The sequence below is a fragment of the Psammomys obesus genome, unplaced genomic scaffold, assembly GCF_907164565.1.
Source record: "Psammomys obesus unplaced genomic scaffold, mPsaObe1.curated_primary_1811, whole genome shotgun sequence".
NCBI lineage: Eukaryota > Metazoa > Chordata > Mammalia > Rodentia > Muridae > Psammomys > Psammomys obesus.
The window spans coordinates 148,548-175,764 of NW_026589447.1; the positions used below are offsets into that span (position 1 = coordinate 148,548).

The 27,217-nt window shown below is 48.9% G+C and overlaps 1 protein-coding gene across 3 annotated transcripts; it reads right to left on the bottom strand.

Moving 5' to 3' along the window:
- Positions 1-3,473: 3,473 nt before the first annotated feature.
- Positions 3,474-25,863, bottom strand: Nlgn3 (neuroligin 3). 3 transcript variants are annotated; one of them, XM_055605082.1, is made up of 7 exons: positions 25,758-25,863; positions 22,611-23,265; positions 17,979-18,038; positions 16,165-16,314; positions 9,985-10,170; positions 6,845-7,634; positions 3,474-6,146 (listed from the first exon to the last, which is right to left on the bottom strand). In XM_055605082.1, the coding sequence occupies exons 2-7, from the start codon at positions 23,065-23,067 to the stop codon at positions 5,303-5,305; spliced, it is 2,487 nt and encodes an 828-aa protein (XP_055461057.1). In that variant the 5' UTR covers positions 23,068-23,265; positions 25,758-25,863; the 3' UTR covers positions 3,474-5,302. The 3 variants fall into 3 exon arrangements, with proteins under 3 accessions (XP_055461057.1, XP_055461059.1, XP_055461058.1); XM_055605084.1 differs by lacking the exon at positions 25,758-25,863 and adding an exon at positions 21,905-21,964 and having other exon boundaries at positions 22,611-23,103; XM_055605083.1 differs by lacking the exon at positions 17,979-18,038.
- Positions 25,864-27,217: the final 1,354 nt, after the last annotated feature.

Below are 27,217 nucleotides of genomic sequence, written 5' to 3' on the forward strand. Positions count from 1 at the left end.
CAAACAACTCACAAGAACAATAAACGAGTAAAAGAAATTTTTTAAAGGCAAAAAGAGTAGCATTTTAATACATAATCCACATCTGTTTTCCTAGAACTTCCACCCATCAGACCTTGGAGCATTTGTAGTCAGTCACATACAACAAACCTACAGCTTCAAGCCAGCACTCAAGAAACAGAGGAAGATGGATCTCTGTGAGTTCAAAGCCAGGCTGGTCAACATTGCAAATTACAGGCTAGCTGGGGCTACATAGTAAGAGCCTGTGTTGTTTTTTTTTAAGCCAAACAAACAAACAAACAAACAAACAAACCAAATATACCAAACCCTCCTGGCCATCCCATAATGATTTGCCCACATTAGACACAAATCTCCAGGCACATATCTACCTTTACCCATTCTGAAATTTTCTGTCTTGTCTCAAAACTGCCTTATCTAATTCCAGGCAATGATGGCCATAGCCTTCTCTTCATGGACTTTTCCGTCTCCCCATTAAAGGGAGTGAGCTGAACAGGGTGGGGGGGTGGGGGGGAATGATTGGTTTTTCCTGGCTCTGTCCAGGGATGGGCAATCTTTATTTTGTAACGTGGGATCTGCAATGTGGGAGCCACCTTTTCCCATCCAAACAGTTAGTTTTGAAGTTGAAGAACATATCCATTCCATTTTCTGTGGGGTTTTAAAAACCACCACCAGGTGCTCTGCAAATACCCTGTGTGCACTATTAGTGAGCGAACAGTGACACTGAGTGCTTCTGAGCAGCGAGAGGGTCCTGGGGGCCATACTGCTTTCCTTTGAGCACGGCTCCTGATAGTATGTGCTGGGAGGAGTGTCTTCACCCCTGATAGTTATATAAGCTAGCACAGGGACAACCCTAAAGTCATGGTGACCATTCTTGCATGGGGATTTGAAACCTCTGAGCATTCACACATACTACAAATACAGATCCTAAGACAGCTGTGCCCAGCACCCTATACTTAAACATGAATGATCTGTGGGACATGAGCTCAGGGCTGCTGCTCAGCAATGTGGTCCAGACCATGAAACCACATTGGTCAAGAATGACTGTCATTCATCTTGAAATCCTGTTTGTCTTGGCCATCCAGGCCTTTGAAAGGCATGAGGCCCAACTGAAGCTTCTCGTTGATGGGTCCCTGCTTTGCTATGGCATCTTGAGTATGTGAGAAGAAATACCATTTCTAAATCACCCCACCCCATGAAACAGTCTCCTAATTTAGAGTCTCTCTACTATGAGGGGCCCCATTGGGAATATCTGAAATGGAGCCACTGAAGGTTAAACATGAAAATACAGACAAAATGGACCCAAAAGGGGGCATCATCCAGGCTCTCAGAGGATGAAAGCCACAGCACAGTCATTCCATTTGGCAGCTACTGATAAGGGTTTTCAGGGTACCCAGAGAACCTTCTCACCACACCTACATCACTCCTTGGCTTTCCCTTAGTCTTGTTTTCACTCTGTCATCTGCAGAAGGAGTGCAGGACACAGGCCATGAAAGAACACAGCTCGGTCTTTATTCAGAAGTCACATATTGAAGATGGTCAAAGCACACTTGTTACATAGTAGGTATTTGGCAACCATTGGTTGTTCCTCATCAGCTTTTTTCTTTCTATATTAAAAAAAAAAAAGCAACCTAGGGCTGGGCATGATGGTACACGCCTTTAATCCTAGCACTCAGAGGCAGATCTCTGTACGTTCAAGACCAGCCTGGTCTATGTAGCAAGTTCCAGGACAGCCAGGTCTACATAGAGATCCTGTCTCAAAGAAAACAAACAAACATAAAAAGCAACCTGGGGGCTGGAGAGATAGCTCAGTGGTTAAGAGCATTGTATTACTCTTGCAGAGGACTTGAGTTCAGTTCCTAGCATACATGACCCATGGTTGATAGCTGCCTGTAACTACTGCTCCAGGGGATCTGATGTGCACACACATATACATAGAAATAAAATCTGGGGCTGGAGAGCTGACTTAATGGCTAAGAGCACTTGTTACTCTTGCAGAGGACCTGGGTTCCATTTTCAGTACCCACATAGTGGCTCACAACCATCCATAACTCCAGTTTCAGGGGATCCAACTCCCTTTTCTGACCTCCGTGGGCATCAGGCACACACATGGCGTACACATATATATATGTGTGTGTATATGTATATATATACAGCCAAAACACTCATACACATAAAATAAAATAAATAAATCTAAAAAAAAAAATAAAAAACACAATCTTTAAAAAGAAAATATTTTGCTGGATATGGTGGTGCACACCTTTAATTCCAGCACTCAGGACACAGAGGCAGGTGAATGTGTGTGTGTTCCAGGCCAGCCTGGTCTACACAGCAAGTTTCAGGCCAGCCAGGGCTACCTAGTGAGACTCTATCTCAAAATAAAAAAAAAAAAAAAAAAGACAACAAACAAATCAAAATCAAAATCAAAATCAAACCAACCAAACAAAGCAACCCAACAGCAGAGCCTTTGGCCTAGAGTTTCTTTTTTTCCAGACCCACCCTGCTTGCCCACCCACTTAAAATATGTCCACCAAAGCTAGCGCTGCTGACTCCTAACCAGTGCAGGACTAGAGCAAATCCAAGAGGATGATGACAGGGTCACAAACTATTGGGTTGAATTCTTAGTTTCTTTTTTTGTTTTTTTGTTTTTTTTTTGTTTGTTTGTTTGTTTTCACTACAGGGTCTCGGGGCTAGAATGATGGCATAGGGGTTAGCACCTGCTCCTCTTCTAGAGAACCTGAATTAGGTTTCTAGCACCCATGTCTGGCAGCTTGCAAACACCTGTAACTCCAGGGGATTGGATACTCCCTCTGGCTTCCAGGGGCACCTGCATACATAACACACACACACACACACACACACACACACACACACACACACACAGCCAGAGCCTCAGGTAGCTCAGGCTTGCCTCAAGCTCACTATGTAGCTAAGGAAAACATTGAAATCTTGGTCCTTCCTTTCTTGTTCCTCCTTCTAGGTGTAAGTGGGTTGGACTATATGCTGCCGGGGTGACTTATCTTTTGACAGTCACTCTGTGATTACTTCCCAGATCATCCCTGATGTTTTTGTTACTATATGCTAGTGTCTTTGTTTCAGAAAGAATAAAGGGAAAAAAGAGAAAGGAGGACCCAAAGCTATTCTGCAATCATGAAATCACTCACCATGAACTCCTGCTCCCAGCCCTTCTGTTAGCTATTCCTGCGTTGAGCCAACTATTGTCCATGTTCTTGTCCCAGGCAACACATTAGTGTATTAGTTCTGGGTTTTGATCTTTGTATACAATACCTTGCACTTGTCCCCTCTTTGCACATCATATTGCCTTGTGATGGCTCATCTTCCTCATTTTGTCAGGGTCACTTTGAAGAATTCTATACCTGGCTTCTGAGATATCAGCAACCCTGCCCAGCTGTCATACTTGATGAGCAGACTTCACGTTTAGCCCTTCGAGTCACAGAGGACAATAAGAAACCCTACAATGCTAACCCTATGGGGTCCCCGCCTTGAATCCATCCCCTAGAGTTGTCAGGGAGCCACTAGTGACAGTCCTACCAGAGAAACGGATCTTGAGTGACTTCTACTATTCCAATTCACAGAAAAAGAAACCCGCATCCCTTGAGGAAAGGAGAGTGGCCCTTCTGTAAGTCAATGGAGACAGAGGAGGTCATAGGCTGATACCACGTGTACTGCATTTCCACAGGAGAAAGAATCTCAGCAGGTCAGAGGCCAAGCCTCTTCCTAGCCACCAGTCCACGATGAGGGCAAGATGATGACCATGGTAGTGGTAGCATTGGAGAAGGTGGTGGTGGCCTGGTGGCAGAGGAGGAAGGAAATATTATTTTTGCTGTTTCATTAGGTGGCCTGAGGTGTTAAGAGGTTCCAGCTGCAGAAATCTAAAGTGCTGGGGGCAGGAGGATGGTACAGCAAAAATGATTAGGATCAGAGAGGCTTTGTGCAGGGGGCCCTGGGCAAGTAGAGCACAGCCTAGACTTGCAGGCGCTGCAAGGCAGGAGGCCGCAGGCTGCTGAACATTGAGCTTCTAGCCTGAGCAGGCGCCTGGCTCCAGGGGTTGTTGGGGCAGGCCTGTGCAAGGGAGGCAGGTTGGGATTGCTAACTGGATTTTTTTATTTTTATATCAAGACATTGTGTTTAAAATTTTTTACAAAGGACAAACTCCATGGGTTTCTGTTAGTGTTTTAAGAACTTTTCTTTAAAAAAAAGAAAAAAGAAAAGAAAAAAGAAAGAAAAGAAAAAGAAAAAGTCAACAACAACCAAAACCCAAACAAAACAAAAAAAAAAAGGAAAAACCAAACCAAAATAAAAACAAAAAACAAAACAAAACAAACAAAAATATCACTGTTTAGAAAGAGAAATGACAGACACCAAAAAACTAAAGAAAATGGGGCAAATTTTTGATATCATTTCCCCATTTTCCCAAGGGCAGAGGCAGAACCCAGATTATGTACCTAGGAGCCCAATAAGGTCAGGGCCCCCACGGTACTTAGTTTACCAAACCTATTCTCCTCTAGTCAGGCTGCTGCTGCTGGCTTTCGCAGGAGCAGGCCACGCTGGAGGCTCTGCGGTCCTCTATGGGGACACAGAACCAGTTGGTGCTCTGTCCTTGATGGCCCTCCAGCCCCATCCATTGCTAGCCTCTTCCTCCTTTCACCCCATAGTCTTGCACCCCATAGTCTTACTGTCTGGGAGGGTCCTTTTCCTTGGTCTGATTGTGTGAACGTTGGGAGTCCCAGAACCTGAGAGTCCTGATCTTGGAGCCCTCCCTTCCACAGCTGCTTAGCACTCAATGGGCTGGAAAAGCATTGGTTCCAATTTTTTTTAAAAAATCAACAAAAACAAGACCCAGAGAAAAGACCAAGTCTGGGGGGAGGAAGAGCTATCCTGCTCTTTAAAGCTCCCAAGTCTGCAGTTGGTAGACGGTGCAGTTCTGAGAAGGCGAGCACCAAGGGGGTGTTCGGCTGTGGCTTCCAGGGCCCCAGGAATGTCTATGGTCGGGCTCAGGGAGCTGGTTCCAGCTGCTATTCCATGGGCCCTTGGTACCAAGGACTCATATGTGTCCCCATTTGAAGGGCCTGTTCAGGTTTTCACTTCTGCTTTGTGTTTTTTGTACATGCGGGTGCATGTCCACATCTGTCTGTGTTTGTGCAGATGGGTCTGCTTGGAGGGTGTGGGTGCGTGCGTGTACATATATGTGTATGTGTGTGCATGTGTGTTGGTGGGTCTGGGGGGGGGGAGGGAGCTGGGGGATGGGTTGCGCTCCGGGCTAGAGCTATACGCGGGTAGTGGAGTGTGAGTGGGGCAGCCCTGTACTGTTGAACCCTGCGGCGAAGGTGTTATAGGGGTGCAATGTCTGCAACCCAACCAGGGAGTTGGGGATCATAGTGATGGTGTTGGGAGTCATGAGTGGTATGTCATCAGGGGAGCGCCGCAGGGTCAGGGTATAGTCTGGCAATGCTGTGAGGCGCAGTGTATCGTGTGGGGGCCCGGCCTCACACTCATGGTGAGTGGGACCCAACTGTAATGCTGCCAGCTCCTCCTCCGGAGCAGTTCCCAATTCTGGGGCACCAGTTCCTCTCTGGGGGCTAGGCTGCCTCAGGGGCTCCTGGCGTCGTTTGTCCTTACGGTAATAGAGGGCAGCAAAGGCCAACACATTAAGAAACAGGAGGGAGGCCCCCACTGCGATGGTGACACTTAGTTCAGTAGAATAGTCTCGAGGATTCTCAACCAGGAGTGGCCCTGCATCCTGGTCTCCATTCCAGGACCCAGGGGCATTCTCATTGCTGTAGGCAGGTGAGATGGCTGGCCGTTTGGTGCTCCAGGTCTTGCCGTTGGGCCTACGAGTGATGTGGGAGCTGTGGGTGGTGTCCGGGGGCGGCACTTTGGTGGTCGTGGATGTATAGTGGAACATGTCATGCAGGTTGTACAGGTGGGGCACCAGGTGTTTCCAAAAGGCTACCTTTGTGGCTCGGTAATGATCTCGAACCCTTGGTTTCAGCCCGATGTGAAGATAGAGCTGGTCCCGGGGATTGTATTTGGACCAGGCCACTTCCTCAAAGCGGTTGGCCTTGGTGTGAATGAACTTGGTATCCTGGGGTACCGGCTTGTTGGGATCCCTGAAATACCACATTGAAATCTGGGGTCACCACGCTACCTGGAGAAAGCAAAGGCCTAACCTCCTCCTTCTCACTCTCCCCAGTCTAAAATTTCCCATGATTTCCATGCTTTTCAGGACCCTATTGCCTCCCCCACCCTTTTCTTCCCCAGGGCTTGAACTCCTAGTTCCCAAGGCAGGCAGCATGAAAACATCTCATTCTTCCCTGAGCTCATCCACTGCCATCAGGCTATGGAGATGCTTTGTCTTCTCACATGCAATTGAATATCTATCAGTAACTTTCAGTTGCCCAGTTTTATCAAGAGCCCTTGGAAGACTCTTTCCAAATATACATTCTTCCCTTTCATATTGCCTTTGACCAGCTAACCTTGAATCCAACAGTTCCCCCACTAACACTAACACCTCCCTGCTCAGTCCTGAGACTGACTTCCGAGCTTCAATACAATTATCATTTGGTACCAGCGCCTGGGATGTGCTAAGAAAGAGCCCTACTATCTGCTTGAGCAACAAGAAGAACAACAAAAATAGAAGGAAGAAAAAAAAAGCACAGAATCATGACAAGAAGGAGACTAAAGGTGTTAGCAAGCAAGATTTAGGGTATTGCATAGAAAGGAAGATAATGGAAGAGATTAGACAGAAGAGCAAAGGGGAGGGCATGCTGGGGGTCTCAAAGAAGAAGACAGTCATTTTTCTCCTTACCCAGTCTTGGCAAAGTTGGTCCAATAGGTCATAACAACAGCACTGAGCATAACATCGTTCTTGGAGAAGTTGCAGGGGAAAAGGTCAGTGGGACCTACCATAGGGACACCAAAAACATAGGGCACTTCATCTCCATGAGCTGCATCTGACCATGCGGGCTTCATGAGGCTCTGGCAGTGATGATAGAAGGCGTAGAAGTAGGTCGGTGAGCCATAGCGGGCGTGCAGATCAGCTGTCACCACTGAAGGTTCCACCCACTGGTGGTCAGTGAAGAGTGCCACCAGTGTTTTACGGCGGGTCTCAGGGTTATCACGGTCTGCCCAGTCTGTATACATGAACTTGATGGTCTCCCGCAGGGTGTCTTTACCCTCAGGATAGCCATACAGATTGTCCACAAAATTGGAGACAGAGTAGTCAAAGTCAGTGCCAGAGACACCATCCTCGGGGTCCACCACCCCTTCCACAAACTTGAGACCCTCACCCTGGTTGACACCTAGCATTATATCATAGTTGAGGAACTCTCCCTGTTCCATAAGGATCTCAGGGTCATCAGGAATGACATCACCATCAATCACAGGGCCAAAAGCCACATGGTAGCGGGCTGGCTGAATGTCCTGTTCTACCAGCTCTTTGGCGCTCTTTTGTCGAAGACAATCTACCATATCCACGGTGTCCAGCACATTACAGCCCACTTTGTCTGCCAGCAAGCTGGTGTACTTCACTGGCTGGTAGTTCACAGCCCAGCTAGACAGAGCAGAGCCACTTTGGATGATGGCCCTCTGGAAAAGACCTACAGAATATAGGTGGCATAGGGTCAGAGCTGTCATGTCACATATGGCCATAAAACATTTCATCTTTTGTCACTGAGGCCGCCCTGCGCTGTGAACTGGTTATGAAAGAGGAGCTAGTCTTTTGTCAGGAGATGACAGGAAAGGACCAGAGGGAGGTTGCTGAGCCCCTTCCTTCTCTGATTGTTTCCCTGTCAAGCTCCTCCAACACACACACACACACACACACACACACACACACACACACACACACACACACACACACTGCTTCTCACTCCTGGTATAGGGATTGGTAACTTGGGGGTTAAGAGAAATGCTAGGGAGAATTAACCCCTTGGGTCCCAGACATGGGCCTCCTTATGCTTCCTCCTCTCTTTATCACTCCTTGTCTCTGCCTCTTACTTCCTGCCCAGCTGGGCCCAGTTCTGTGCCAACGCACCACCAGGGAGCTGGCACTCACACCACAAAGGGGTCTTTTTCATGAGAGATGAGAAATGCAGGCAGGAGAGAGCCCCACATTCTGGGAGTTTAAGGATGGATCCTAAGAGCAAAGGCCCTGGGGTCTGAAAGTCTCCTGGCACATGCCCTGGCAGTGTGGACTCGGCACTTGCTGAAGTTATGGACATATCACATCCATCCAAAGTCCCAGAGATAGAGGGACCCCATCCCCCAAACTCAAAAGAAAAAGATTCTTCCACCTCTCTGAAAGAAAGAACTATCTCTCCCTGGCCCCAATATTCCCAAGGGGGCATTTGGCTCTCAGGTACACAGAGCCAATGGAAAGATGCTTTGCATGAGCAGAGGGAGAGAAGTCTAGATGACCGCTCAAGAGAGAGCCATTTCCCCAGATTATCCTCTATGATACATTTATTAGTGCTGGGGATGAAACACAGAGCATCCTGCAGGGTATGTAAGTGCTTTGCCACTAAGCCACATCCCTACCCAGAAAGAACAAATCTTTAGAGAGTTACACCCCCCCCTTAAGATGCACAGCACAGTGTTGTTCCAGGACGGCCAGTAAAGAGTCTCAGTCTGAAGAGGTGCCAGGCCTCTCTTTAGACACAGGCATCCGTATAGTCAGTCATTTCACTTTCCTCTAGAGGAAAAAAAAAGGATTTTTGTTCATTCCACTGTCACCTAGAAACAGATACTCCTTCTAGTGGTCCTGGGGATGAAACTCAGGTCTCCTTCCCTTCATTCATTCATTCACTCACTCATTCATATTCTCTCTCTGTGCATGTGGTTGCATGAGTGAATGTGTGTGTGTGTCTTCATTTTTTGAGAGGGAGTCTTGCTGGTAACCCTGGCTGGCCTCACATTTACAGCAGACTTCCTGCCTTAGCCTCCTTAAGCACTTGGATTGCAGGTGTGCACCACCATGCCCAGTTTCCCATTCCCTCTCTAGATGCAAGCCACACTTTAGTCTTCCACCAGTGAAGTTTCTAAAGGGCTCAGAGACAGAGCTTCTGGGGCAGGGAAAATGGCGCCTCACTTTCAGACACAAGCCTTCTTCAAAAGATGGTAAGTCTTGTTGTGAGAGCACTCCCTCACAAGGTCAATCTCAGCCATAAAAATGTGTTCTTGTTCACATACTTCCTCACTTTAGAGAAGGGCACTTATTTCAAGGACAATTTTTCTCCATATGAAGCTCAGCTTTGCCTCTCAGAAATATAATGGCCTCTACAGTCCAGATGGAGAGAGAACATTCCATTGCTTAGCAAAATGGGGCCTATGCAAGCCCTTCAGAAACTCACTGCAGAGGGACCCACACCAGAAAGAGGGTCAAAATGAGTGTCTTTCAGTGAGGTGTATAGTCCTGGAAAGAGTCTGTGGTCCAACAACAGTCTGCCCCCCTCAGAGTGGTCTGTCTCTCAGGCCATGGAGTCATACTTTGGACCCACCTCTCACTCTAGACCATTTCTCCTTTTGCACAGGTCTTTTTTTTTTCCCCAAGAAAGGTAGATGAATTTTTTCCTACACCTATAAACCAATTTCCACCTTAGATTTTGACCCTGAAGTAATACACCCTTCCCATACTAAAAGATCTCCTCGCCTACAAGGAACTATTGTCCCTTCAGAGAGAGGCATTCTATTCCCACTCTCCCAAATAAGACTCCCATGCAAGCCTGAGCAGGGTGTGAATGGGGAGTCTTTCACATGAGGAGAAGCACTTCTTCCTGCGCTGAACGTTTCCTTTCCACCTCCCCCACAAGGGACCTGGTGCTGGACTGAGGCCTGATTCCCCTGGGCACTCCTGGGATATGGAGCCAGTCATTCTGGAGCCTGGGATACCAGGAGCTCAACATGTACCAGCATTAAGCTGTTCTATGTTGAGGCTCAAGAGCTACTCACCCTCAGAATGATGAGACAGTGTGAGGAGGCTGACACAGGATGCACCAATGCCCGAGCCAAAGACAGTAATTCGACGGGGATCTCCTCCAAAGAAGGCAATATTCTCACTCACCCATCGGAGGGCCTGGATTTGGTCAAGGAGCCCATAGTTGCCCTTGGCAGCCTGATCCCCAGTGCTCAGGAAACCTAGTTTCAACAAAAAGCACGAGGATAAAGAAGGTGGAGGGATGCAGGATTTGGGTTATGATGGCAAGAATGAATTGGGGGGGTGTCACATGGAAGATAAGCATGCTGTCATGTAGTGCTTCCCCATCTTAGTAACGCTAACATCAACCACTGCTTCTTTTTGCAAGGCCCAGCATCACCAATCTAGGCAGGGTAAACCCCTGCTTTTCACCCAGGATCTAGTTTGGAAGGAGTGACAGATCATTTGATGTGGGTGTTTTCCTCTAGGCAGACGAGTAAAACTGCAGAGCTTACAAATGACCAGAACTCAGCATTCTCTTCCCTGATGTAATATTTGGGGATGTGATCCTAATATCAGCAAAGATGCAATGGGGAGAAAGTTAAGGACCCTAGAGCCAAACAGCTCTTGGTTAAATCCAGGATGAATACATCTTAGACATGTGGCCTTCAGAAAGTTATTTTAAAATCCCTGGGCCGTAACTTCCTCTTCTGTAAAATGGGGATAAAAATACCTCAAAGGGATGTAACAAGGATAAAATGAGCATAAGCCAAGCACGTGGCAGATCTACAGTTACATTTTCTCCTTCGTTCTCTCTCTGAAGTGAAGAGCCCACGGGCAGCAATCCCTAAGCTCGATTTGCCCTTCCTGTGCAAATCTGTCCATCTCCACTTTTTTTCCAGGGCTTTGGTATGGCCCCCTTCTCATCACTCTTGGGTCAGGTCCTCATATCCCTTCCTCCAACACCTAAGCAATCAAAAACTCTAGGGGATGCAGCTCAGCAATCTGTGTGATTAACAAGCTCTCCAGGTGATGCTGATGCCTGCTAAAGTTGAGAAGCCACTGGGTCAGATCATCTTTTTCATCTGATGGAGAAATGAGGAAGTCAGTGCACAGCGTTACCACAGAAACAGGTCTTCCCGCCCACCCACTGGGATTTGCTGCTGAGGAGACTACATGTCACCATGGAGACTACCTTCCCACCCACCTGCTGGGATTTGCTGCCGTGGAGACTTGTTACCATGGTGACTACCTTCCCGCCCACCTGCTGGCTATCCCACAGAGATGTCCTATACCCCCACCCCCACCCTGTGCTTCCATTTTAGACTGATCCTGATGCCTCATTTCCTCTATCTCTTCCTTGATCCCTGGGTTCCTCAGAAAGCTCCATCTATCTTCTCCTGCCCTAGGCTTCTGGAAGGGTCCTTTCCAGGTGGGTGTAATTGCTGTGCTCCTACACACTGGAAACCCGAACTTGGATCAGTATGCTTAGACTCCACAGTTAAAAGCCTGTTCACAGCACCTGGAATCAGCTTGGTTCAGGGCCATGTTGGAGGAGCCCACAGCTCACAGAGAGCTGGCTCGCAGTCCTGGCAGTCTGCAGGCAGAAGTTTAATTCAAATAGAGCCAAGCAGGCAGAAAAAACACATCACTATCTTTCTCGGGCCTTTCTGTACCGGTTTTGCTAGAGAATCCATCTTACCACCTCCAAGTGTGTTATTAATTTCCTTTGGTCAAATTAAGTATGTAAGTAGTAAGTATTTAAGCATTCCTCCCAGAACTTTGACATAAGTCTTCCTTAACCCTAGGTTCCAGATGAAGAAAGGAGAAGGGATTAGAGTAAACCTGAGCAATGATGAGTGGAAGAACTCTAGTTCCTTCAGATTGGGGGAGGGGCAGCATCTCTGTGGGGGGTTCCATTCAGAAATGCAAGTGACTCCTGTGGATCATAAAACCTAGCTGAGAGTAGTGGCAAGAAGAAGATGAAGAAGAAGAAGAAGAAGGAGGAGGAGGAGGAGGAGGAGGAGGAGGAGGAGGAGGAGGAGGAGAAGAAGAAGAAGAAGAAGAAGAAGAAGAAGAAGAAGAAGAAGAAGAAGAAACCCATGCCAACCAATGCCCAACTCAGCTGCCCAAGCCTTGAGATCTTCTAGCAAAATTTACCATGTCGTCCTTCTCTCCTTTCCTTATATTCATTGTCCCTTTCTCTCACTTAGACAATAGCAGATTTGGCTTCAGTCTTTGTCAAGGCATCATTCAGTGAGATACGTTAAGGTTGTCTGTCCTAGTTGGATATGGTAGTGCTACCTCCACAGCTCTCAGAGGGCAGAGACAGGAGAATTTTGAGTTCAAAACCACACAGAGTGAGCTCAAGGCCAGCCTGAATTACTTAGCAAGGCCTTGGGAAGAAAGAAGGGAGGGAGAGATGGGAGAGGAAGAAAGGGAAAGGTAGAGAAATGGAGCGATAGAGAGAGATCTGCTATCTTAGCCAGCAAGGGAGGGTAGTACTTGGATGTAGAGTAGATTTCTCCAACATGAGCAATTTCCTAGATTAGGACAAAGCCTGAAGAGCCTGCGTAGAGGCCATATCTCTGCTCTGCTCCCTCAGACCTCATGAGCTTCCAGGTAAGGAACAGCGAGTGAAGTATGTGGCTAGGGCCTCCCTATACAAAGAGCCCTAACTTCAAATGCTATAGCCAACAGGCTCAGATGGTGATGGGGCAGGTAAGCATACTGACAAGGAGTGCACAAAGCCTTGCAGCCTAGGAGAGAAACCACTCATTGATAGCTTCGTAGGATCCTGGCCATCCACCGAAACTCTATGAGAATGAAAACTCAAATACCCGACGCCACAGTTGTCAAAATAAATCTGAGTCAGCTTCCTTGAACCCAAGTTTATACTGTAGTACATGTAAGCTGTCCGTCAACAGACGATGGAGGAATCTGGCAGACTGTAGCAAAACTAGGTATTTGTGTCACTCCAGGATTGTCACTCACCATGTTTTCAGCTTGCCTGGAAGATATCTGAGCAATGATGTGGAATTAAATGAATTTTGGAACCTGGAATCAAACTTGGCAAGCCATTACTTTGTTAGTATATCCACTACTTCTAGGTATATACACATCCTATATCCTGCTAGATTTTTTTTTTTTTTTTGGCCCCAAGACCAGTGGAAGTGTCTCAAATAATAGCTACACCTTCTGCCTTGGCGTGTCAGGGGTGGGAGGAGATCTCCACGAATTAGCTAGTGACATTCTCAAGACCCCTAGAGAAGCTTCCATGGACTCACTGCCCTCATGGCTCAGGAGGTGCTGCTGAGGGGAAAGGCAAGCAAATGTATGCAACTAAGAGTCTAAAACTGGCCGCCTGTTTTGCTGTTTTATTTTCAATAGGACTTTGGAAAGCAAAACAGAGCTACAAAGTCACCAAGCATCGGGGACAAACTCATGTTCTACATCTAGTGCTAAGAGACAAAACCATCTTTTATGTACCCAGAATGCAATCAGTGCCTTGATTATATTTGTATTCCAGAATAGGAACTGAAGAGTACATAGGAAGTGGTCGGGAACTTCGAACCAAATCTCAGTTGATAACTCTTTCTGATTGTGGAGTAATGTTCTTTGGATCATTAATTGCTTAATCTCAAAGATGCACTTTTCGGATTCTCCAAATGAGAGGAGGTTGTAAAGTCATTGCTCTTAGCCTGAGCTTGCTTCATGGTTGAGCTTCTGGGAAGCTGTGAAGTTCCATAGAGACTATGAAGTCAAGAGGAGACTGCCATTCTGTGTATATAGTCCTGCCCAGAAGCAAAATTCAGCACCAGGGCCACTGGGACTGGAACTGGCAAAGCAATGTAGCCAAGAGCAAATTCAAACAAGCTCCTGCCCAGCAAACAGACTAACTGCTGGCTCAACATATGGGTGCAGAGACCACAGAAATCCTAAGAACACAGTCCCCCAGGGAAGAAGTTGGCCTCTTCATGCCAAATAGAATGTGGAACCTCGATGGGCATCTAAAAGAGAGCAAGGTCCTATATGCCCTGCCACTTTCTCTGGAGTATTTGTTTATCTTAAGACCTTGGCCGCAGATAGGTACCGACAGTCATTGGAAAAGGTATAAGGTAGAGAATCAGCCTAAATCACCCAAGAAGGTATCTATCCATGGCAGAATATGTGGTGGGTAAGCTACATGGTAGTGCATGGGAAAGGCTTTGGGAAACACATGTGTCTGAGTAGGTACACAAAACGAATAAGAGTGAAGGGATTTATGCAGGAAGGAGAAGGAATGTGTACATTCGTATCCACGAGGGAGCATGAATGGAGCTAGGGTAAATAGAGGTGTGTATGTGTGGTGTGTGTGTGTGTGTGTGTGTGTGTGTGTGTGTGTGTACAGCTTGAGGTACAAGAATATGTGTGTATTTGAGAGGTGAGGGGAAAGCACACGTGTATGTGCTGGGTATATATTAGCAGAGTATATGTGGAAAGACTGTGTACGTGTGTATGCATCTAAGGATGCAGAGGGGGCCTATTCAGTGTGGATATGTGAGGGGATATATGTACAGTTAATGAAATGATTACCAGTGTGGAAGCAGATATGTGTGTGTGTGTGTGTGTGTGTGTGTGTGTGTGTGTGTTATCTGTAAACTTGTAGGGTGGGTGGACATGTAGGAGGTTATATGCATGGAAGAAAAAAAGAATTCTAGTTTGCATTATGTAGAATAAGAGAGGGATAACTTTGCATATGTGAAATGTGTCATGTATGACGTGAATGCACAAGTGGGACCCATAGGAGGATATGTGTGTGTGTGTGTGTATGTGTGTGTGTGTTTGGATATGTAGAGTTTGGGTGTGGCTATACAGAGTTTAGGTATTTGTGTAAGGTGTCAAAATAAGGGTAGTAGAAATTATGGCTCTGGGAGGGTATGGTATATATGGTGTAGCTGTGGATAAAAGATGTGGAACAGAGCATATTAAAATGTGTGCATATCTGCTGCAGGACGGGGAGTTTACAATGGCTCTTTGTACCAAGAGCACTGGAGGAGCCCCCACCTTCAACATCACGGTCACCATGACCGCCAGGATGCTAGTCCTGCTGATGGGCAAAGAAGGTTTCCACGGTGCTTTGATCAACAAGAAATGTTATGAAATGGCTTCTCACCTGCAGCGTTCCCGTCCCCTCCCCCACCACACCCTGCAGCTTTTGCACCCCTTCTTTCCATATGCACACATACCATTATTTTGGGGGTTGTTACCCCATTTCCCTTATTGATGCCAAAACCACGTGGGCAGGGGGCTAGGGCTGGATAAACAGATACCTCCCCCCTACCCATACCTCCTCCTGCGTGTGTTTGGAAAATTTTTTGGTTTTAGGTTTTTTGGGGTTTTTTTTTTTCTGAATAAAAAAAAAGATTCTAACAAAAATGTGTGTATACATACATACATACATATATATATATATACACACACATATGCACATATATACATATATGTATGTATATAGGAGATGAGAGAAATCTGTGTTGGGTGTGGAGCATATAGTGTGTGGGTATGTGGATATGTGTGTGAGCAAGACTGTATGTGTCTCGCTCTGTGAGGGTATGTGTAGGAGTGGACTGGAGCCGTGTGCATGTGCATGTGTCTTGGGGAGTGAGAAATATTTGTATGCGTGGGAGTGGGTGGATGGGTTTGATGTGTGAGTGTAAAAGGGTGTGTGGACACAAGGTAGATAAGAAAGAATACCTGTATGTCTGTACATACTTAGGACTGGAGGGCTGGGTGGGCAGCAATGAAGACAAGATTAACAGGACCTACAAAACTCAGTCAAGTAAAAGTCTGGTAACATGGGTCTTGCTTGAGACTTCAAGAGGTGTTAAGTTTGAGCTATCCATGCTGGCTCATGCCTATAATCTCAGCACTTGGGAGGTGGAAGCAGGAAGACTGGGAGGTCAAGTCTAGCCTAGGCTATCCTGTCTAACCTCTCCTTAAAAACAAAGTATAAAATTTGAACTGAATTTTCACTGGCATCTAAATATTCTGAAAAGGGGCTGGAAATGAGAGAAAGCCCCTGGTATTTGGGTCAGGGTGAAAAAAATAACTTCATGACTACGGTCATTAACACCAGCTAGAGAACCAGGACTGCCTGAATTGACTTCCCTGGAATTCTTTCTTCCCCCTTTCAATGTCTGCTTTCCTCCTAAGCACCTGGCAGAGAACCATACCTAGCACCCCGACCCGATAGTTGAGGGTGATGACGATGACGTTGCCATAACTTGCAAGAACGCTGCCATCAATCATGTTGCCTGTCCCTTCCATGTAAGAGCCTCCGTGGATGTAGACCATGACAGGCTTAGCACCACTGTCCCGGATATCTGTAAGGAGAAGGGGTGAGGCATGGGCTAGGTAGGATGCCCTTTCTCCCTTACCCCCCGCCAGCCCTGGGGGGGGGGTGCGGGCAGCAAAGCTATTCCAGGTGCCAGGACACCACCACCATCCCTGAGGGCAGGACTCATGGGGCTGCTAGGCCCAGAGTTCAAGTATTGGCCAGAGAAAGCTGGACTTGTAGAATGTTTTTGAAAGATTTGGATTTCAAGTGCTTCCCAACTGAAGATGGCCATGTGGGCATCACTCATCTGGGCCTGGGTGGCCACGACTGACTTCTGGGGGTGAGAGAAGAAGAAATAGCAAGGGCTTAGTGGTCAGTTAGCAGCATCAGGTGAGTTCCTGCCCCACACATCCAGGAGTCCTGGGACCTGACATGGCTTTAGAAAGCAGGAGCTGGGGAGCCCTAAAACCCCCAGGACTAGACTAGTTACATGGAAAAACGGCCATCGGCAGCAGCTGGATTCCACTCCACCCCCCAGTGCAGACAGAGACAAGAAGGATGGGGAGAAGGGGTGGCACAGGGAGAGAACAGGAACGTGGGGAAATGGGGGGCAGTAGATGGTAGAGATTGCGGTGGGGAACCTTATAGACATGGTTTCTTAACCACATGCCCATATCCCCCATTCTTCCTGGGCCAACTTAGCTAAAAACATTGGGATGGAGCAGAACTCGGCATGAGAAGGCCTGCCCATCCAGAGTTAAAATGTAGACGTCTCCACCCAGGCCAGTGCCCGAGGGTTCATCAAGGGGCTGATCCCAAGCCCCATCAGAATGGTGTGGGGCTGGAGCAGTCAAGAGAAGACTCCAGGCCTGACCTTGACTTGCCTGTCACTTGTCAGTCTGTGAGCTGGCCCACTCTCTGTCATACTGGCACAGCCCTGCTGGTCACCAGTGGATCCCCTGCATTGCTTGACCCCATCCCCCCAGGACCTCCAAAGGGGTAGGCCCAGAGCATGGGTGAGAAGGAAACACTCTCTGCTGCAGCACAATCTTGTTACCCCAAGGAGGAAAGCTGGTCCCATCACCACCCTAGAATTTTAGTCCATCTACTACTGATGTGGTATCTGGGCCTCAGCCTGGCTTGTTAGGACACAGTTTTCCTGATTCTGTTCCCAACCTAGTGCAAACTCTGGCCCTGTGGCCATCTTGCTTTGGGAGAAGAAAACTAGGGAAGTGCCATCTTTGAATGCCACTGCTTTGCCTCTTGGTGTGCCCTAGCAGGGCCACTCTGCAAGGAACCAGGACCCCAATGGTTCCCAGAAGAAACCCAGGCATCCCCTTACCATTCAGTTTTCTTTGTGCCTGTCCCCACTCTCCCTGGCCCTGTTAACTCATCACCATTTCTGCTGCCACATATGGGCAGGTGCCCGTGATTCATAGAAGATGTGAGAAGGTCAGGGGCCAGGGCCAGGAAGACACCCTCCCTATGGCTTTACTTGTGATTGGTCCCCTGCTCCTGCTGGATGTGTCCATTAGCCCAGAAGTCCCAGTGGCCAATGAGGCCAAAGACGGAGGAACAGCCCAACGGCCTTGTACAGGAACAGAAACACACCAACGGACGGACAGACAGACAGATGGGGCTTCTCCCCATTGAGAAGGGGAGGGGCTCTGTGCCATGCACCAGCCGCCGCGCCCTGCAGCCCCCAAATACCTTCATCTTCATCCCCGTCATTATCCGCTAAGTCCTCGCCCTGTTTCTTAGCGCCGGATCCTGGGGACCAGACACGGGGAGACACAACAGCACAGAACAGAGAACAAAACAGAGAGAGAATTCAAAAACAGCATGACTGCAGTGTGGCCCAGCAAGCCAGCTCTGGGCCTGGGCCCAGGACAGGCAGGAGGGATGGCAAGAACTGAGGGAATGGGTGGGCTGAGGCCCAGACCTTTATCAGGATGATGGTGTTGCAGGCCTCTGCTGTGCTGACCTCCCTATACCTTCCTGTCCCACCTTCCTGTCCACAACCAAGTTCTCAGTTAGGAGGTAGCAGCGGGTAGGCTGGGGTACAGAGCCAAAGGGCCACTTGTGGAAACTTCATTCTGGATAGAAGGACTGCGTGTGCAGACACATGCAGGCTGAGCTGGAGATCAGGGACAGGTACTGAAGGTGAGGAGTGATATTGCCAGCATCCGTGGATAGCTATGTAATAGTACTCAGGGCAGAGGTATTTACTAGAAACCTTTGGTCTGAGCTCCCACGACCCAGTGGGCAGATTCGAGCTGGGCCTCAGCTGACCCTGATTCCCGCAGGAGAAGATGGGAGATGAAATTTTCCCTCTGGCTTTGTTCACTGGGGCCCCCTGCTCTTGTTAATGGCAAATGGGGCTCTTGCACACAGGAACCAGTCTTAAGAGCAGCAAGTGTTGCTCTAGGAGAGAGCCAGAGGGGGAGGGAGGGAGGGAAGAAGAAAGGAATAGAGGAAGGGAGAGAGAAAGAGAGAGAGAGAGAAAGAGAGAGAAATAGTTCCTACCATATACTGAGAACTGAACATCTAACACATTCCAGACATTCTACTTCTCCTGTTCTGTTTGATCCTTAAATCTCAGTGAGGTACGCATTACCCTTATTCCTCTTTCACTGATGGGGAAACTGAGGTTCACAGAAGTAAAGTGACTTGCTCAAGATCACACAGCTAGGAAGAGCTAGAGGTGTGAATCAAACCCCGGTCTGCTTGACTCCAAAGCCCTTATGGTCTTTCCACTGCATCATGCCACCTTTCAGGGTTGAGGGGAGGGGAAGGAAGAAGCAGATGAGAGAAGAGGTGGAACATGAAAGGAGAGGAGAGAAAAGAGACTAGAGGAGGAAGAAAGGCATTTAGGACATGGGGGGGGTAGGCTGGCACCACTTCTCCTTCATGTTCTGAGGAGACTAGAAGGATATCTTGGAATGGCTGTAAAAAGACATGATCTATGCCTGGTTGCTGTTCAGTGTGTCAAAATGGAAGTAATTCTGCTGGGACCCCACATCTTACCCTCTTGCTTCCATGATCACAGATACCTTCAACCCAGAGCAAGAAAATATCTCTCCTTTCTCTGTTGGTCTGCATTCTGTTGGTCTGACTAAATAGCCTTATAGTTATTAACCAAAACAGGAACTACTCTCCTACTACAAGATGGCTTTTCAACTGGGGCAAAAACCCAGCTCTAGTAGAAACAGCCTCTGGCTTCCTGAACTTCCAGTGGCACCTAGTGTCTTAACACATTAGCTCAACGCCTGCCAGTCTTGCCCTCGGAATGTCAATGAGACATGGCCACACAGTGAATCAGCCAGCAAACAGGATCACTCATTCCTAGACATCAGTTTCTTTCAACTCCACGGAGGCAGGGGCTGAAGCAGATCTTCCCTAGGGGCACCGTTCACTTCTGGTTGGCTCCTTCTATGAGGGTCTGAGGGTACTTGGGTTGCTACATCATCCCAGCCTTGTCCCAGCCTCCCTTGTCCAGCACATCCTCCTTCATCACGTCCTTGACTAACAATTCCTTGCTGCCGTGGGCTTTACCAGGCATCACCCATAGACATGCTGCCATGGAGGATCCCACATAGGCCAACACACACACACACACACACACACACACACACACACACACACACCCCATATATCGAAAGAGGCAAGATTCATAAATGTGTCAAATGGCTAACAGGCTCAGGATAGGGAGCTAATAATCAAATGCCCTCCCCTATCCTGTATAAATCCCATTTTCCAGACTGGCCTATGGACTTAAGGAATCCAGCAGAGTTTTAATGCCAAGCTAGGAGCTTCTTCAAAGCAATGTTTAGTCTCCCTTTACATCCCAACGGCACCTTGCCCATCATCCACAATTATAATTGGCAAAATGTTCACACTGCATAGTGGCTTCCAGTCAGCAATCTGCCCAAAATGTCAGCATGAGCTTGTCCTGTCTTAGGCTCTTACTGTACCCCTAAAAAGGTCTTTCCTCCTAAGCAGTGGCTACTAGTAATGCCATCTATTCCTTACCCCACTGCACCCCACTAAGTAACTCATGAAAGCAGCCTTGAAACCCTTTCCCTGAATACATGTATAGGTTAATGGAAGGTTATAGCCAGAATGGTTTTCTGCCTTCCCGTGTGGAAATGGAGGCTCTTAAAAGAAAAACAAAAAGAAAAAAAGACTGACCTCTGAACGTAGGCTACATAAAGAGTTCATGGTCAGCCTAAGCTGTGGAGCAAGACCCTGGCTCAAAAACAAAACAAAACACGGCAAAGCAAAGAAAAAAATGAACACAGTCAAAAGAATGGCTTATGAGTTGGCAGCAGAGGCTGGAGTCAGTCGGGGATTGTGCTTCCTAGACAAGTGTTCCTCCTTCGGCAGTACTACAGAGGTCCTTCATTTGCATGAGAGCCTGTGCATGCTTCCTACTGTGTGTGAGGGCCTGAGCTGGATGTAAAGAGAGGTGAAACACTATTCTTAACGGCAGAGTCTGACTCCACACAGGAGCTTTTGAATGTGCCAATTCTTAGCTGTCCTTAGAGATTCTCATTCAGTAAGGGTCATTCCATCTCAGGCATCCTGATGACACTGGAGAAACCCTACCCCAGAGCATCAAAGGAAAACAAAGGCCAAGCGTGCCAAAAGCTTCTGAGGTGAGTTGTGATTGTCTTTGTTCCCTAGGCTGTTATTAGAGCCAATTGGCCCAACCCAGCCAAGGTCTGATCTTATGTCTCAGAAAGATGGGATTTGTGAGGTGGAAGCTGCCTTTGTGGGCTACAGTGGAAAGAACATTCCCTGAGGGTCAAGAGCCCTAGGTTTTGGCCCCAGCTCTGCCCCAGAACAGCAACAGGGCCTTGTATAGCAAGTCACTCCCCTGGGCTCCGTTCCTCATCTGTAAAATCGGAATACTGCTTCCTGCCTTGCTTGCTTCCCAAGATATGGACAGGCGTTTATGAGTTAAATATGAGAACCCTTGCAGAAAACACAAAGCGGTGTGCGAACAGGAAACATTACTGTACATGGAAACAAATCTCTTTCAGCAGGAGGGTGAATTTAAAATTGGCTTTCTTTAATGTCTACAGTTTCCAGAGATTTCCAATCTCTGTCACAAGAGTAGCCTGGGTCTTTCAGCTATGCTCTGGCCAGAGGTGGTGAAGCAGGGGAAGGGTGTGTTTCAGAAGAGCAAATAAATCTATGTGCCTGAGTTTCTTTTATGCTTAAGTGGGGGAAGGTTGAGTATAGACTTTTAACCCAGGACAGGGTACTGGAGGGATGGTCTTATATCTGTTTTGGCTGCAGGAGAAGGTGGAGCCTCTGGCTCCAGCTTGACTGCCTATTTTCTTCTGAGGAGTTACCAAAAGAGCCATTGGCTCTATCTTTGGTATGCTCCTTATGGAAGCTAGGAAGATTGGGATCAGTGGGCTTTCTGCTTCTGCTCTAAACCTGCCTTAGGCTACTGGATGCTCTCTGCAAAGCAGCCAGGGCCCTTGGAGGAGGTGGGACCTTAAGCCTGCTCACTGCCCTCTCAACTTAGGCTACTTGAAGGAAGGCTGGGTCCTCAGGGACAGGGGCAGGTGGGCAGGCAGCCCTCCCTCTCTCTCTCTCTCCCTCCCCGCCGGCTCGCTACCTACCTCCTTTCCTACAAATTTTCTTGTTGGGCTTTCGGGCGCATTCCTTGGAAATCCGCTTTACTGTAAAATGAATAAAAAACTAAAAAATAACAGGAGGCCTCTGCCCAGGGGCATGCATCCCCCCAACCCAGGCCCCAAGAGCTGAGCTGCTCTGCAGCGGCACATGGCAGAGAGCCTGTCCCACCATCTCCTTGTTTCTGTCACTTACCTTAATGTGACCCCCACGGGAGGAGGCATCAGCTAGTGGAAGAGGAGGCACCTAAGCATCGCCAACCAGGCTTGCCCCACGCCCCCGACGCACACCCAGCTCCCTCAGCCACACACACCTACCACCGTTCAAAACAGGTGGAATGGTGACAGGGGTGGGGGCGGGGAGGCCGGTAGAGCCAGCATCCTCCCGCAGGCAGCTGCCAGCAGTCACCCAGACTCCCCCGGGGCACCCCCATCCAGCACTGGACCTAGACCTGTCAAATCTCTCAGGCCTGGCCAGCCCCCTTCTGGCATCAGTGTCACTCACACATGGGAGCTCGGACAATGCTGGGAGAGGGGAAGAACAGGGAGGGGAAAGGCCAAGCAGAGTGATGGTTAGAAGCCTTTTCACAGACAGACAGATGCATGCTGCAGGGCACACAACCACATGCAAGCCACAAACACAACAGGGCAGGCAGGAGGAAGGGAGGGCACAATGCCTGGCCGCGGCACTCACCATCTTCTGTGGGCACATAGACATTCAGATAGAGGCAGTCTTCGTTGGGCTCCTGGATGTAAGTCGCGACGATATCCAAGTTGGCAGTGAACCAGACTGGCAGCATGACTTCGGGGACAGCTGTGTGGATGTTCTGGGGGCACACTGGGGGAAAGTGTGTGGCGTTCCGGATGCCCGACCAGGATGGGGGTGGTTCAGGGGGCAGGAAACGTTTCTCGCCGATCGGGGGAGCTGCGTAGGGCACCCCCAGGTATTGGTCCACAGGACCCAGGATCTCACTGGGCAATGGTACTCTGGCACCCCTTAACTTCCCAAAGTGAGTATTGACTGTGGGTGCTGGGGCCTGGGTATTGGCCCTCAGCACCAAACTGAGGAACCACAGGGTGAGGCACAGGCTCCGGCCAACTGTGGGCGTGGGGCTCAGGGACAGCGAGGGCAGGCCAAGCTGCAGCCACATGGTCCGGGCAGGGGACTGGCAGGAGAGGCAGACTCCGGGGTCACTGCATCAGCCCAACAGGCAGCCCCTTCATGGCCACACTGACTTGAACCTCAAAACTGAGCTGTCGAGGGACACCTACAGGTGCCCAGCAACGCAGAGAACAGGTCGTCCAAGTACCACCACTTCGAAAGAGAGCTCCCTTAGGGCCAGACAGGCCTGTGGAAAGAAGGAAGCACGTATCACCCAAGATGGTCTGTGAGGGCTCTAGAGTCAATCTTTGGGACCCTGGTGGGCTTGGCCTATTTTCCCACAATTAGATATTCTACATGCCCAGGGGTCCAGGGACTCATGGGTGATCCATTGCTTTTTTTTAGAACTATTTTATGTTCCCAGCCATGGTTGGAAAAAAAAAATCTAAGGGCATGAACAGAGTGACAGTTGTTGCCACTGCAAATTCACAGTCTGTAACTCCAACTCCATCGTCAAGGGAGTTCTCCAGGGTCTGCTGGAGTCAGAGCTTGTAGTGACAGGGAGAGTTGGAAGTGGACCTTCCAGTATGGCTGCCAACTTCACTCCAGGACTTGAAGGCATAAGAAAAGACAAGCAGCAGACAGGCGGAGGGTCCCACAGAGGGAAGCCCTTTACCCTCACACAAGGCAGGGAACACAACAGCCATTCACCTAAGTCCAAAGACCCTTCCATGCCCCTCCTTGACATTTCTCCTCAGCCTTCACTGCTGCCAAGCCCTTAAACCTTTGTCATTGCTGCTGCCTTGCTCTTCATTCAAATCAAATACCAGAAGCAAAGGCAAAAAATCCATCTACTGATCACACTAGGCATTGTGGATACTAGTCCAGTGTAAAATAAACAACAGGGTGTAGGAACATACACTTGGAAATAAACTCACAAAGACTCAAAGAGGTAGTGAGAGACCAAGCCAGGATCACAGACACTGCAATATTCACTGGTAGAGACATACATTCCAAACCCACTAAGATCCCCTCATTTAGTCCCACATTCCAAAACAGACTGCCTCACACAGCCAGAGCCTCACAGTGATACATTCACACACACTCGCGCACACTCACACCGAGACCCACTGAAACAAAATCACACATACCCACATAGGTAAATATCCAGACACAAGCAGCATAATGATGACACATAGGTGGAGACAGAAACAGAAATAGCAACACACTCAGACACATAGGCCTTCTGACACAGTTACAGTCAACACATATACACAGGCGCACAGACATGTCTGTCCCGCATGGACACACATGCACTCTGTGAACACACACACACACACACACACACACACACACACACGCACCCACGCACGCACATTTAGTTTTCCCTCATTTCTCCCGCCTGCTGAGATTGCAGGCATGTTCCTTTAAGAAGTGGCTGAAGGGGGGGGGGGAGGGAGATTGGGAACAACCAGCAATCTGCAATCGGCCACCATGGGAGGAGAATGAGAATGTGTGTGTGTGTGTGTGTGTGTGTGTGAAAGAGAAAGGGACAGGGAGATAGAGACAGAGACAGAGACAGAGAGGAAGACAGGAAAGCAGGCAGGAGGGTAAAGTGACTAAAAGGATGGGGGCTTAGAGGAAATGGGGAGCAAAGTATGGGGTGGGGAGATCCCAGACACTGCCCACAATGCACCCTGGTGGAGAGGAGGAGGGGATGGGGACGGAAGGGATAGGAGTAGGGAGGTGGGGCAGGAGGGAGTGGGTGGGTGTGTATATGGGGGGGGGGATAGTCCGCAGCTGAGTTCACACAATCCCCCCATTCACCGTCTCCATGGCAACTCTGGGGCACAGACCGCTCATTCACACGGCTTCCCCGCCAGCACCCCCCCTTTTTTAACCCCCTCAATGCTGCCCCCACCTCACAAATTCCATTAACCCTTTCTAGAGGCCTTCCTCCTCAGTAACCCTTCCGCGCCAAATGCCAAATTCCCCTGTTGACTCAATTCGCTGCAGCCCCTCCCTCTGGTGAACACCTAGACAAACCAACCGACCCCCAAATGCCCTCTGTACCCTAGGACCCACTGTGAGTTCCCAAGGCCAAGATCTCCATTCTCGTCCAACTTGCAATTTAGGAGAAGACAAGGGGAGGCAGCGATGCTGGGGTGAGAATGGCATCTAAGGGGACTTTGGGGGTTGGAGCCGTTTTGGGTAAGGGGCATTGTGCTGGAATGGACCAGTGTTGAGAACTGCAGTATTGGGGGCTATGTGGGTTTGGAACGATACTGGAGGATGAAATTGCCCTAGAAATGGGGAGGATAGAATAAAGGCCTCCATTGGATGGGGGGGCTGCAGAGAGTGGGGGAGGGAACCTGGCTATAAGATGCTATGATGGAAGAGGGATGGGGGTGCACTGCAGGGGAGGGGGTATTGGCAATGTGCAATACTGGAATGGGGCTGGGGGCTCTGGTTGGGGGTATTTTTGGTGAGCATGCAGGCTGGACCATAGAAATAGAGGGAGCACGGGCAGGAAGATGATAGGGATGCAGGATTTAGGGAGGTGGTAGAGAAGCAGTGAGGGAGGGTTGGGAGGTCAGGGGTACCTATGAAGAACACTGGGTTGAGAAGGATGGGAGCCACTAGCTAGGGAGGTGGAGGGGACTCGGGGATTGGGAGAGGACAGGATTGGGGAAAGGCATGGACAGCTAGAGGATGAGAGACCGGAGCAGGCGGCCTCACCTGTTCCCTAGGCGGCTGCAAACGACTGAACCTGGCCACGGACCACCCATATCGCCTCCAGGCCAAGAGCTCAGCACCCGAATCCCCGAGATCAGCTCTCCGGCAGCCTGGCTGCTGTGCCCGCGCACCGAGGGGGCGCGCTGCGCGTGCCCGGACACAGGGGGCGCGGTCCCTGGCATTAACTCCTTTTGTGCCAGTGATGGCTCAAGTCCTGGGGCATGGCCCAATCCCCCCCCCCCCCCCCTTCACGCAAGCTCCGCTCCCCCCCCCCCCCTCACCTCCCCAGCTATCAGACAGGTAGGTGATCTTCCAGGACTACAAATCCAAACTTTATCTGCAAAGCTTGAGACCTTGACACACGGGAAGAAACTGAGGCACTGCATGCAGAAGACACCAGTTTCTTGCCACAGAGACCTCAATTGGCAACCATCGCCTCTCCTTAGCACCACTCAAGGAGCAATCACCAGTAGGGCCACTTTGCCCTCATCCAGAGGCCATTACCCAGAGGCCAATGTCATTCACTTCTGCTGCTTCTGTTAAGGTGGATTGGATTCGGATAGACACCAGTTATCTGACCATTCTGGCTTCTACCCTCACCCCAATATCCAATGCTTTTATCTAGTTTTTGTGTGTAATGCACCTGTCCACTTGACCCAGCACACATATACCCCCCAAATCCCTGCTGACTATCCCTTATCCCAGTCAAACTTCTAACCCTGGGTTTCTTGCCAGGATAGAGTCAAGAAAAAAAAAAAAAAAACTGCGTTAGTTGTGTTGGCTTTACCATACCTGGAAGCCCCATTCCTTATTTATGACTTGGGCAAATCCCATGTGTAAGTGAGCTGTGTGGGCTCAGAGGGACTTTTCAAAATAACTTGGATATTGACTGATTGGCACTCCTGCTTTTACCAGCATACTTGACACTTCTCAGGGACAGGGTGCAGCCTAGAGCTTGGAGGGTACCCTCCAGTTGTTACTCAACCACCAGGCTAGAGTAGGCCTCCTCCAGCCCCAGCTGGCCAGAGCACAAACAATCATTATAAAGCAGTTGGGGTCTCTAGCCCAGCCTTGGATTGAGGGCCCAAGGCAGATAAACCACAAGGAAGGTGAGAATGGCCCAGCCCTTGTTCCCAAAGTGACTCTGAAGGAAGTTTTGAGTTGAGAATGAGCAACCATCACTCTGGGAAACTGCCACAGTGGGTTCTGTGAAAACATGAAACTTCAGCAGCAGGCCAGAACAAAACTGGCCTCTCTTCCTACTAAAGCCACTCTGGACTTCTGTCACCCATTTTTTTGACATTTTGTGCCCATGGCAAACAACTTTTCAGAAACATCAACTTCAGAGGAGTTCTCTAGTCAGCTTGGTATATGATGGAGACCACATGAGATGACAAAATTATAGGTATTGTCTGGCATCTTTGCCCCTACACTCATCTTATTGGAGACCCACTATCTGGGGT

Excerpts from the sequence above, each read along its gene's own strand:
- Nlgn3 (XM_055605084.1), bottom strand. The coding sequence starts at position 23,067 with ATGTGGCTGCAGCTTGGCCTGCCCTCGCTGTCCCTGAGCCCCACGCCC. Across the intron at positions 10,171-16,164 it reads CTATCGGGTCGGGGTGCTAG|GTTTCCTGAGCACTGGGGAT; the intron begins GTATGGTTCTCT and ends TGTTGAAACTAG. Across the intron at positions 7,635-9,984 it reads ACTGTCTCATCATTCTGAGG|GTCTTTTCCAGAGGGCCATC; the intron begins GTGAGTAGCTCT and ends TATATTCTGTAG.